Source organism: Ischnura elegans, chromosome 4, assembly GCF_921293095.1.
Source record: "Ischnura elegans chromosome 4, ioIscEleg1.1, whole genome shotgun sequence".
Taxonomy (NCBI): domain Eukaryota; kingdom Metazoa; phylum Arthropoda; class Insecta; order Odonata; family Coenagrionidae; genus Ischnura; species Ischnura elegans.
The window spans coordinates 24424979-24438405 of NC_060249.1; the positions used below are offsets into that span (position 1 = coordinate 24424979).

Genomic DNA, 13427 nt, shown 5'->3' on the forward strand with positions numbered 1-13427 from the left:
AGTGTATAATGGGCAAAACGGAAGAAAATTTAAAGACAGTCAAATAACACAGGAGTTTGTGCACCAAAGGTGGAGGAAATTCTAAATTTGTAGAAAATCTACATAATTTTCAACCTATTAGTGACTTAAATTGTGAAACTTTTTTTAAGAGGACAAGAGTGAGAAATTTGATTTTTAGAACAGTTAAAAATTTTCAACAGCTTGCGTGGTTTGTGCAATGACTATTAGTTCTGGACCCATTCACCTCCTTAACACGTTGCGTACCGGGGTATTTGAATTCCTAGGAACGCCGATTTGGAAATATGTGCCTATTAGGGCATAATGCCTTTGGTTTAAACATGGTTAAAAAGCTTATGTTTCGAATATAACTTTACACAATCAAACATTATGATGCATCAATTCATTATGAATAACGAACAACTGAAAACGTACTAACGAATACGTATTGTACCCTTTATAATTGTTAAGGTTGACGTGCCTAAATGACAAGAATCTTCGTCATCCCTCCGGCACGTTTGGGAAAAAAATGACGAGAATTCTCACCATCCGTACGCAACATGTAAAGATACACCAATCCCACCTGCCTAAAACTGATGTAATCTTTAATCCAAACCCACCTTCATCCTACTCATTCCACTTTTCAACCCTATAAATCCAGGCCAATTAAGATATTTTAACCCAGAAGATGGCAGGAGTGTTGAAACCTAGTTCACCAATTGTAATACATTTTTGTGGACTACAACCAAGTTATTTTAAATATGAAAGCAGGATTAACGGTTCCAAGGAAGAATAAGTATGCATAGTGATGAACATGAACATTTAATATTTTGGTCTGTACAGTGATTTACAAAATATTTACAAATAAAATTTAATGTTTATAAAATACTACAGTGAGGATCTCCTACATTTTCTGCGTAACCACTGCGGACTGGCAGAGTAAGGAGTTTAACATCAATAAGTGGGTGATTTTGCCATGATTACATTCCAAATGGCAGCACTGATACCAGACATTATTTTAGATAGAAAAAAAGGAATGTAATTTCATGTGAAGGATATTACATGAATCAGAAAATGGCCATTAAATTTACAAAAATGTATAAGTTGCATTATGTAATAAACAGAGAAGACCTTAATAAAATTACAACCATTATTAATTCAGTCAACCACATGAAATAACCAGCAAAACTAACTTACCTGTAAAGAAATTACCCAGCTCAGAACTACAATTGAGATCAATATATGGATAAAAATTTTGGAATTTTGAATTAATACTGTTAGAAGTAGCATATCTCTTACAATATACAAAGCTTTTACTGAGTCACAAAATAACCATATGGAATTAAGAAGAAAATGATCAATTAGAAGAACAGAAAACAAGACATCATGAGCATCACCTAAGAAGAAATTTCATTCCCATTCATATTTACTGAGGAATATAACTGTACACTTAAGGGGAATACCTTTACCCATAAATATTTATAGGCATTAAGTATATTAGTATTACACATATCCTATATCTCTCAATTATTTCCTTAGTTAGCAATGTACTATTACCTACATGCACATACTTGATGAACTTTCAAGGACAACGTGAATAGATGCAATAAATGTTATCGAGGTGAAATTTGGCCTCACTTCTCTGCTGTAATGATAAGTAATTATGATCCTCATCGAAGCATGAGAATAAACGATTTCCTATGTAATTTAACTACAAAAACAAAATTCTAACACAAAACACTTCAGTTCAGGATTGTAATGTACTCCTGAGCTGTCTTTGTGCATCTTCAGTTAATTTTCTGGGCAACACCAAAATTGCAATTTCATAATGGTTGGTTACTAAAACATTCACCACTTTTGCAACCTTTGGTCAGGTTTTCCTCAGCAAAGGGTGTTTTATGCATGGCCTACCTGATAGTGGGCGCATATTTCCAACAAGGATGCAATTAGCATCTGTTCTCCCACAAAGACGACAACATAGCATAAACATCATATTCCTTTCATGAGAAACAAATTCACAATATATTACAAACACCATTTCTAGTTAACTCAAATTAACACTTCTCACAATGACCACAAAAAATAATCACAATTCTATTATCCCACTTAAAGTTACTTTTCAAATGACTTTTACAAAAATAATCACCACATGAAATAATTTAAAGTTTTTGTCGATCCACTCACTACGATGATTAGCAATCCCTCTTACATGGCCATTTAGATTTTGGAAGTCTGCAAAAAATTAAAGCAAATAATTATGGATGGGATGAATAACAAATTCCAATGCTAAACATACCTCCTATATTTAAACACTTTAAATACAATAATAGCTATAAACTAGGACTGCCAACCTACATCCCTCACAAAGAGGACAACTGGGTAAAAAAATGATATTTAACTTAACATGACTCCATTCCCGAAAATACCATATATCACATTAAATCTCTCAGTAAAACCTACTTCATTTTTTTTTAAATTCAGTAGAAGATAGTTAGTCCAGGAATCTAAATAACTGTATGATCAAAACAATGGATGGTTTTTCAAACTAAATACAATATATCACATTACTAAATCACATCACTAAACGAAAATACCATATATCACATTAAATCTCTCAGTAAAACCTACTTAATTTTTTTAAAAATACAGTAGAAGATAGTTAGTCCAGGAATCTAAATAACTGTATGATCAAAACAATGGATGGTTTTTCAAACTTTTCAAAATCTCTATCTTTTAAAGTTGGATTGCTGCAAATAGCTATACACTGCTGTCTTCATGCTAATCCTACGAGAGCTAGTAAACTAGATTGCAGTTATGGTATGGTAAAGAAAATGTAGCACAATTTTCATGATGTTTTAAAACAACCAATTGCTATACTCAGGGTTACCATCATTCACTATGATTAATCTCTGAGACAGAAGAAATGACCTTGCTAAACTTGTCCTATTAAAACATACACGACAAATCATGGGAGAATGATGAAATTTTTATGTAATTGTCTGTAAGGCGTTCCTACAAGAACTTCAGACAGTAATTGTAGCTATGACAACTTTTCCACGGCCTGTAATAACCCCTACTTCCATTATCTACTTACTTGGTTAGCAACGTTTTCCTGGATAAGATTCACTTTTTGTAGTCCCTTCAAAAATGCATTAAAGAAATTCTACTGTATTTTCTTTGCGGACGCATACTCAAATTCACATTTTGTGGCTTAACGATGGCAGATACGTCAAAATTCATGAACTTTTCCCATGAGTGCAGTAACTCCGCAAAATCTATATCTAAATCTTAAAATATTTAAGTTTTCAATTTGTGACCCTCCCCCACATAAATGGCTTTAGAGTGATGCTCAGGGGTTCACCTAGAGAACTCAAATTTTTTAGGCCTTATTTTTTATCAGTCCCACAACTTTTTTTCATTAGGTCAGATGGTTTTGAAAAATATATATTTTTCCAATCCGCCCGACTGTACTGTCATGACAATGAAAAAATGATATCTATAAGAAGAAACCTACAGCATAGTGTTTTCTGCAGAAACTTTAACGCATGTATTTATTAGAATTTAATAAAAAAGTCATACACATAGAAGAGAATATACTTTACAATATAAAGTGTTTGCTTTTTTAATGTGTCGTAAATAGCTGCTTGAAGTCATACTTACATATATCAAACCTTATTTAAATAGTTTAAAAGCCCTGATAGAAGTATTCTTTGTGTTCTTCACACAAATGAACCTTAAAAGCAACTGGAAATCAACACTGTAGTCTGGGATACAAATACTGGGGGGGGGGAGGAGGTGGGGGGGCAAGAGATCCTAGGCCCCCCAAAATGAGGAAAATAGAGAATAAATTATGTATCACCGTCTCAATCATGCATGAGGGCATAACTGCACCATCCAGCATACTCAGTCATACATATTTCTTGCGTATCTCTAAATATAAAATATCTTTGGTTATCCTTATTTAAAATGATTTGACTGAATATAATGGAAAATATAATTGATGGCATCCCACGTTCCTCCAAAATTAGAATCTAAATTTGCCACTGATTGCAGTGGGACTGTATTTTTCTCATTCCAAGGCATACTTAACAATTGAGCAAGGGCTCAATTGTCAAGTATGGCTTGGAATGAGAAAAATAAAGTGCTAACGCTTAGTACTAATGCTTAACAACTAATGGAAGTTATTGTGTGATTGTGTCCAACATCATTCAAGCATACCACAGAGCAAGGCCTTAAGTTATTCTAAGCAGTTACCCACTATCCTCTTACCATGTAAATGCCAACAATAAGTCCGAAAAGACCAATGGCACTTCCAAAGATCTCCACAATTAAAATCTTAACAAACAGATTTGAATTAGCAGCATCAGCAAGCGCAGCACCAGAACCTGAAAAGATTGTACATAGTAAGACTTCACGTACAAATTAAGAATTAATTTCAGGATGATTCTCTCTTAGCAATGATGATAAGTTAATCATTTTGGCACAGGGGTTGTAAAAACGACCAGCAAATGCATTATCTCATTCCCAAACACTCCTTTATTAATCATGGCATGAGACTTAGTTTCAAGTCAGCTCATTACCAATATTATGGTTTTGTAAAGGATGGATATTTTCCAAGGCACTACAGGCATTACCCCAGGAAAAGCCCAAATTAATTCTTTCATAAGTGCATCAATTCTGCCCTGACAACTGAGAGGAAAATAAACCCACACAGTTTATGTAGTGAAAGAGGTAATCATGAAATTAAGACTACCACAGTAAGACCCTTCCTGCTAATAGCTAATTGCTCTCAGGGGTAGTTCACAATGTGTCCTTTAAAAATAAAAAAAAGAAGTTCGAATTTTTTTCAAGTTCTCATACAGTGTAATTATGATAACCATACTGATTGAACATTGAAATGATTCTTTGTAAAATACAGTGCTTGGGCACTAGAGTGGCAAGAATATGGTAATTCAACAACAAAAGGGATGCTGCTATGCATGGAAGTAGGTCTGTCAAAGTAACTAACCTTGATTTCTTCATGAATGACCTGGAAGGCAAATAATGACTGCCAAATGGTTCAATATATCATTTATCATCGAGTTAGGTTGCAAAAATAAAACTAAAAAAAAAAAAATTAATCACCAAAATAGAAAGGAATGGCCTCAGGAAATACAGTGGAACACTGATCTATCGTTCCTGCTTTGATCGTTTTCCCATATTCATCATTCGCCATTCTTGGCCCCAAATAAAGTTCCATAAAGACAATGAAATTTTTTCCTGCATCTATTGTTTCCCAAAGTATCATTTTCCACATTGATCATTTGAATATTGCGGTCCTGTCGCATAATTTTCCCGCATCCATCGTTTGACGAAAATGAGACGAAGTGTTTACGATGTGTTATATGTGGCTAATGACGACAAATACATAGTTTAAATCTTGCCTCGGAGATTCAACTACCATAGGGAGAAGCTGAGCGCTGTGGGATAGTAACATTAGCGTATTTCCCAAGATCCGCTATCCCCCTCCATTCAGCACTTGCCTCCCCCCCTCTGACGATTTCCACTTCTCCGAAATCAAACAAAAGGTCCCAGCTCGCGCAGGGATTGTATTAAGAAGACCTTAGCTCCGAAAGAAAATATCAATTTACACGATAGCAATAGAAACGTGTTTCGTGCCCCTCCGATTCTCGCCCACTGTATTTTTTCAGCCTATCTCCTTCAAAGTTCCCAGTTCCTAGAGGTCAACTGCTGGATGAATAACCAATTAGCCCAAAAGGTGTCTAAAATTGAATTTCGGCAATTGCTTTACCTATACTTTTATTAGATTGAAATATTAATAATGTGCATGTAATTAAAAAAATAATGAGACCAAGCACGACGTATTTCTAACCTTATTTAAGCATTTTAAGCAAGGAAATAATTGAAAAATTACGATGCTGATTTCTGGCGAAACTCAATATACTCACAGCTGAGCTTCTCGGCAGTTGATGCGGCATTTTTTTCCGAATACAGGATATCAGGTTACAATTTACGAGTTATACTATAAGTCTCACTTGTCAGAGTTACTCAAGAAAGGATATCTTCTCAGGATATCTTGTTTCTCCCTACTAACAATCCGAAATCATCTGGTCATCTGGTGCTATGCTAATTAGAAAAGAATGGGGAAGTTGCCTTCCATTTAGGACAAAAAATTACATGATGTAGTCAGATGATCATGCTTCACCCTCAGCAGTATGCTCTGCATATGCCGTATGCGATAGAATCAGTTTTGAACTTCACCTCATTCGAGTGACTCCGTACTTTCCAGGGTTTGTTGACTTTAAACTAGCGAGTGTTTTCCGTGAGTGTTTAATAAAGTGAGGTTTCATTTTTATTAGCTTTATTTATATCCGTATTCCGACCATGGCCCTTCCAAAGAAACAAGTGAGAACTTTAAAAAATGGACTGAAAATAATTGAAGATGAAGAAAAGATTCCGGGCTAGTGTATCACAACGCCTCGGATTGTCCGCTAGCACATGACGGCAGGGGTGAGGGTAGAGCGAGATACCTAGTGAAAACAAGAAGTGGGGTGAAGCCGAGGATCAGGTGGGCATGCCACTGACTATTAATGCAACATTGTTATCGCTTTACACATTGCCTCAATTATGTTCAAAATGTAATTGTTAGAAAGGAACATTTCAAATAATAAAACTATTTAGGCCTTGGTGATCCATCTCACAACCAGTCACTGCGCTGGCGAAAGCGGTTGTTTTAGGCATAACATGCACATTGCTCTCGTAAATACGTGTCCTTGAAATGGCATTTGATGGATAAGAATTTTTACATCAGAAAGAAATCCCTAATAGCAGTGCAAATCCCGAGTGGAGTGCAAACATTTTTTAGCAAGGTGGCATGTTCCTTTAGGATATTTGAAAGAAATATCAGTCAAATCAACAATAAGACCTAAGTGTTTCGATAAAGTACTAATATTTCGGTAATTAGCTAAAAACTTGTTTGAATCCATTAATGAATATCATAATTACTCGCCAAAATCCAGCGTTTCTTGAGGCATAGGCAACCTAGCCAAACATTCTCGCATTCATCGTTTTTTTCATCCATCCCCCTGAAAAACGATAAATCGAGGTTCCACTGTACACAAAAAAGGAAATGGTCAATTAATCCTTCCCTGATGCGTGGCCACGGCAATAGATGAACTAACCCTTAGATAAAATTTTTGCCTTCTGAACACATACTTAAATTTTCTCTCAGAAACTTGAAGAAATGGCCATGGCAATAAACTAACTTGGATGGAAAAAAGCCAATACACACAATTTGAATTTAATTGATAAAAATCCTAATCCCACGAAATTATCCACCCCAAATCCTTTTTTCATCATACAGCATAGTTATCACATTTAATTTATTTTTAGGGTAAGTTAGAAAAGATGACATAAAAACTCACCAACTATCCCCACAGCGATACCACAAAACAAGTTCACCAATCCTACACTAATACCAGCTCCAAAAATAACATATCCAGACATATATTGCTGAATTCTCTTTGCACTGTCATCATCAGCTTTTGGCATCTGAAATTCAAAACCATATGAAATAGCCTAAGTTCACAAATCCAACAACACAGAACTAATTTGGAAATAAAATGACATCTGCAATATTCACATGGGTTGTTAATGCATACTGCTCGGTGAAAAAAGTGGCAAAACAAATAATCCAATGCTGCTAGTACTTTAGAAAGAATTTAATGCTTGGACATTCAATGTAATAACAATATTGCAAAATGCCTGATATTTAAAAATGAAGTAAACCTATAATACAATTAATTCAACAGGCCCAGGAAAATGTTGACTTTGTTGTAAAGGGGTTCAGGAAACATACGTGCTTCGCGGGTTGCCCAAACTACAGGATAAGTGATGAGAGTAGTACATACATTGAAGAATTGAATGTGAGTCATAAATATAGCAGCCAAAGTGGACTCCAATTCCTACAATTTTCAGAGTATGAAGGTGAGGGACTAAAAATTATTTGGGGCAGAATTCCAGAGACTTGGACTTTTTGCACCCTTCCCCTCAGAAAATATTCACAATAGTGCAAAGTGGGCATTCCTTTGCATTAGGATGTCTTTAGACAGTAAAATTTCCTCACCCAACAAACTGGGGTCTTCAGATTATGCAACTTCAGCCCCTAAATTTATAATTTTGCGGGATAAAGAGCAACTGCCTGATAACACCTTGTTTGCCCCTAGCCAGAACTGATATCCATAATGGACTGAAAGCTGGTGTAAAGGAAGACATCTTAGGCAATGCTGGCACTCCTACTTATCATAAGTTGCACAGCTTAAGGCAACACCAAATTAGATTTGTGAAAGCAAGGCACAATAAAGAGTAACTCTTCGGATAATGTACAACCTGGAAGTGATATTACATACAAACACATGGTAAATTGAGTTCTAAGTGAAAAATTTTGCTAAAAAGAGATTAAGTTCCTAACTATTAAAGAGTAAAAGTGCAGAATCTTACAGGCTGATTACCTTTTTACATATAAATTTTCATTACAGGCAGTTTTTCTCCATGTATTATGCACGGAAAGGGGCTATGATTTCGTTACCAAGAGGTTCTGGTTAAATTTTGCTACAAGGAGTTCTTTTTATACAGGGGTTATTCTGTGGATGAATTACAGCTATGACCCAGAATACATAAGATATCATATAAGAAAAGGAAAAAATAATTTTGGTCTACAAAAGATTCTTACACTAGATTACAACTACAAATAAGTGGCAAACAGATTCACAAATTTTGGCCAACAATGTTTCCCTTTTTTCGGAAATAACCACCAAATATCCCGCAGTATGCTATTACGGAACCCTATCACAGGCACATGAGGTGTAAAAACTATGCACGGCAAATACCATTTCATCAAATCAAAGGCCAATTACTTTGCAACTAAGATTAGTGGTGAACATATTTCTGTTTTCAACAACAGTCATTATACACTAATACTTACGTTCAGAGAACCAGAAAGCACAATTGAAGTGATTAATCCATAAATAGCCACTGCTTCACAAAAGATGATGGATATGAGATTTTTTGTCTTTATTCTTGGAGCCTTTACACCACCTCCCACAATACTAGTTCCGGTGGTGTGGATTCCACTGGAAATAAATGTTTATGGTTAAAATGTCATTAATTACTCAAGAAGTGAATATTTTTTCATGATAACTCATGGAACATTTAATTTTGGGTTACTCTTTCCACTTTATTCATTAATGCGCTCCCTCCATCTTTCAAGCTACCAGCGAAGGAACAAGGGAAGATCATGTCCAATCTTGCATGTGACGTAGTTGCATCCAAAGCGAAGCAGCAAAGGTGTGGTGCCATGCCACCCTCCCCCTTTAAATGTGCTACAGTGGAACCTCGATCTATCGTTTTTTCAGGGGGATGGATGAAAAAAAACGATGAATGCGGGAATGTTTGACTAGGTTGCCTATGCCCCAGGAAACAACAAATTGTTTCCAAAGACTGAGATAAGGCCAGCGTTCTACAGCCTGAGAACCTTAGGCAGCTTGTTGTGCATTACCAAAGACAAAATCAGTGATATGAAGCGGAGTGGAGTATATCAACTAGTGTGTCGTGATTGCAATGGCACCTATGTTGGCAAAACTGGAAGATACTTCGACATTAGGATAAAAGAGCATCGATCATGTTTCATCAACAATAACCATTCCTCGAACTTTGCTAGAACATCTCATAGAATGTGGTCATGGTAGTAATTTTGAAGTAAGCAACGGCGCTAGACTCGACGCCTAGGAGCAGCTAGAAATTCTTCGAGGCCAAAATTCCCCGTCATTGATGCTAGTCAACGAACAATTGTATTTTTGGAATTCCCCCATTCTCAATGCGTTTTCCCAACCATACCGCCCTCCCCCTCTAAGTTTCCCTCACAACCCTGACCATTCCACCCTTCCTCCCCCGTCTACATACTCCACCTCCCCTCCCATTCCTACTGGCCCCTGACTTGACGCTGCTACCCAATCCCCCTTAACCTCCCCACCCTACCACCCAATCATGACGATGTCAATCATTCCCCTAACTTCCCCTCCTCCCTCTTGACTTCTATATATGTGGAAACAATTCTATCAAAAGTGTCTGATGATGATACTATGTATTCTAAACCGGTCAGAGTAATTATTAAATTGTGGAACCTGCCATTGTCTTTCCTTTTTTACTTCATTGGGGGAATTGAAGCTGACTGAAAAAGGTGGTGAGACAAGGTAGGGATGAAACTTGTTTCCATTGTTCCCGTGTAACTTGATATTTTCCTTTGCGGCAGGTGATTTATGGTCTGTGGGGTCTCGGAAAGGGAAAAAAAGGCGGATGCATTGGCTGATGGAGGGCGGAGTGTAGTTCTGTCAAATCTATGACGTGATTATTATCCTACGGTGCTGAGATTCCCCCGATTGTTATCCAATAGGGTAGTTTCCTTCATCAAAGAAAATGAAAGGCATTGATTGCGATTTGTTACCCACCATCAGTGTATTCATAATACACAAATTATTTATTTTAGAAATACCAGTTTAGATGAATGGCAATGGTCAATTTAACCCCCATTTGAAAAAGCCCAGATTGGGCCCCATGCGATGCCACTCCACGTGACGTCACAGGGACCTAGTTTCTATACGAGTAGATAGGAGTTTTACATCGTCTGAGATTACCGATGCATGCATGAGGCAAAGCTCAGGGAAACATGTCTTAATAATCACCTATTAAAACTGACTAAGGTCGGAAAGTTTTCTTCGTTTGATAAGGTATTAATAATCCTTATTTAAGCCAAGCGCTACCAGCTAGCAGGGTACTCTGCTACCTGCTAGCAGCCTGCATCGTAGTGACCAGAATGACGTCACACGGATTTTTCCTGGCATTCATACTTAGCAGTCATGATTTCGCGCGCTTGAAAATTTTCACTTTTCATTTAATCGTGAAAAATAGATATCGTCATTTAAAAATCTAAATGCGTGAAATTCGTACTCCAGGAGTAATAATATTTCGATTTAGGCAAAACAAAATAATAGGAAACCACCCTATTTCTTGGGGAGATTCACACTATGTGCCGGTATGTTTTGCCTTAAAATTTTCCACGGCTGCAATTATAGTGCAATACTCCTATGAGAGTGTTTAAACAAAATTTTTCATGAGTAGGACTAGCATCGTAGAGGTGGTGTGCTGTGGAGATGGTGTGTCACTCAGTAACACTATATCACTAGGAGGGAGAGGTTTTAAGGGATAGATAACTATTAACTAGTGACAACAGGTGATAGGAGAAAGTAAGAAGAGAAAAGGAACAGAACACTGTTTAGCAATAATCCCTTCATCACAATTAACCAACCAATAAATATACATTTTGGACTCCATTATTTTCCTGAGATTTCACGCGAAATTCACGGAAAGATTGAGGGCCCTTAAAAATATATCTCACTGATTTAGACTGACTCACAAATTTTAAATTCTTTACATGAAGTTTGCCTGTAAAATAAATATTTCACAGGCATTTTGTGGATTCATCCCATGAGTCTCACAGCAAAATTTTCAACAGGATTTTGTACTCATTTTCCTCTTCAATATTTACGTATGCTAGTATGAACTAATAAAATTAATAATCTCTTGTGATACGTATCAATAATACTGCATCTCAAATAAAATTCTACTTTTCAATTTCCTCATCAAAATGACTACTTTGGCTGGTGGGGTTTTTATATTCCAAGAGTTTCAAAAAAAAAGACAGCCTCGTGGTCAGTAAAGAGAAGGAACTTCTTAGCAAGTGGACCACTACAAAATTTGCCCTGAGCTCTTCTAGAAGGCCTCTTTTCTGAACCCCAAGTTTCTAAAGAGGTGGGCACTTTTCAAGGTTTCTTCATGCTTCTCTTCAAAAATAGTTCCAAAAAACCTGACTGTATTTTCACAGATGCTTACACTTAAATAAGTAGTATTTTCACAAATGCCTATACTTAAAAAACAAAAGACACTGAACTTAATTGACTAAAATATAAGGAAAATCATTTATTCCAGTGCAAAATTCATATCGTCACATTAAAAACATAACTTACAGAGCAGCACCAAGAACAGATAGTGAAACTGCAAATCCGACACCAAGAAGAGACCACATCTGGGGTGAAACTTCTTCAAGAAACCTTCAAGGCAATTAAAAACTCTTATAGCAATCAAAGAAATGACAGAAAATCAACTTCAATTTCTGGAATAACAACTATGTCACCTAGTGCCATTTAGCATGGATACTCACCATCCTATACTTATTCTTTCACCTTTCCCGGTCAGAATATAGTAAAGAACTATGGAAAAACGGAAATTTAATTAAAAGTAGCCAACTGGTTCATTTTAACAATCACAGATTAATTATAAACTGATTATCAATCCCAATAAAATGTATAGAATTCTACAACTAGCGTTTCATCGAAGGTGTTTCAAAATCTGGTATCTAAATGCCTAAAATTCATGATAACCTCAAACTCTTCTCAGAATGAATAGCCAGGTATTAAGTAGCTTTACACACAGCAATGTACAAAGGATAGTGCTGTGCAAAAACTTAGCCCTGGTCAAGTAGAGAGTAGAAAGCCATTACTTGGATGGGACTTCTTTGCCTTGAATTATCCGACGAGAATATTAAACAATATGTTAGAACACATTCCACCAATGGAAAGTACGACTTTCATTGTCTGATCGAAAAACACAATTTCATTCAAATAGCAAAAGCCCAAGACGAAATAATACGGCAAAATATTCACACTTTCCCACAATTTTACTTTCCACTAAAATAAATTTCGCCATGTAGAAACATGATCATGTTCCTACATGGCGATCCAGATCCAGATCATACATATAAATCAATCATGATTATCACTAGACCCATAGAAGCAGCGTGATGTAAGCCTTAGTGTGTAATTGTTTTCGATAAAGGGAGCAATGAAAATGGAAAGAACATTCATTTCGAAATACAATAGAACACATTTCTTCCAATGTGACACAAGCTCCCATGCAACACAACACTTCCTTATTGAAGTGGAATGTTTAAATTTCCCAGTAATGACTTTAAAATTACCTAATATATATTTGCATCAACAAAATACGATTAATACACAAAGGTGAGAATGATTATTAAAGAGCTAGCTTTAAAAATGAATAGGAACTGTGAACAAACTATCTAACTAGATACTCACTGATTGTTATTAATGCAGGGGTTGCCAAGCCGAAAAACGTTGCCGCGAGAGCGTACTTCATTTTTGCTTAAGTTTTGAACCGAAATATTTACTTATTGAGTGGATTGAAACCAAAAATCTGCCAAGATTCGTAGAATCATGTGACTACCCCTTTCATCAATGCAAGCAGCACTGTTAAGGGGGAGGGGAGTGTCACAATTTCTCTGGGTCTCCCATTGGCTG

The 13427-nt window shown here is 36.3% G+C and overlaps 1 protein-coding gene across 1 annotated transcript; it reads right to left on the reverse strand.

Moving 5' to 3' along the window:
• Nucleotides 1-800: 800 nt before the first annotated feature.
• LOC124157155 (V-type proton ATPase 21 kDa proteolipid subunit-like) lies at nucleotides 801-13360 on the reverse strand. The gene is made up of 7 exons (XM_046531658.1): nucleotides 13206-13360; nucleotides 12272-12320; nucleotides 12078-12161; nucleotides 8981-9128; nucleotides 7422-7548; nucleotides 4267-4382; nucleotides 801-2229 (listed from the first exon to the last, which is right to left on the reverse strand). Exons 1-7 carry the CDS (start codon nucleotides 13264-13266, stop codon nucleotides 2215-2217), a joined length of 600 nt encoding a protein of 199 aa, XP_046387614.1. The 5' UTR covers nucleotides 13267-13360; the 3' UTR covers nucleotides 801-2214.
• Between the last annotated feature and the right edge of the window lie 67 nt (nucleotides 13361-13427).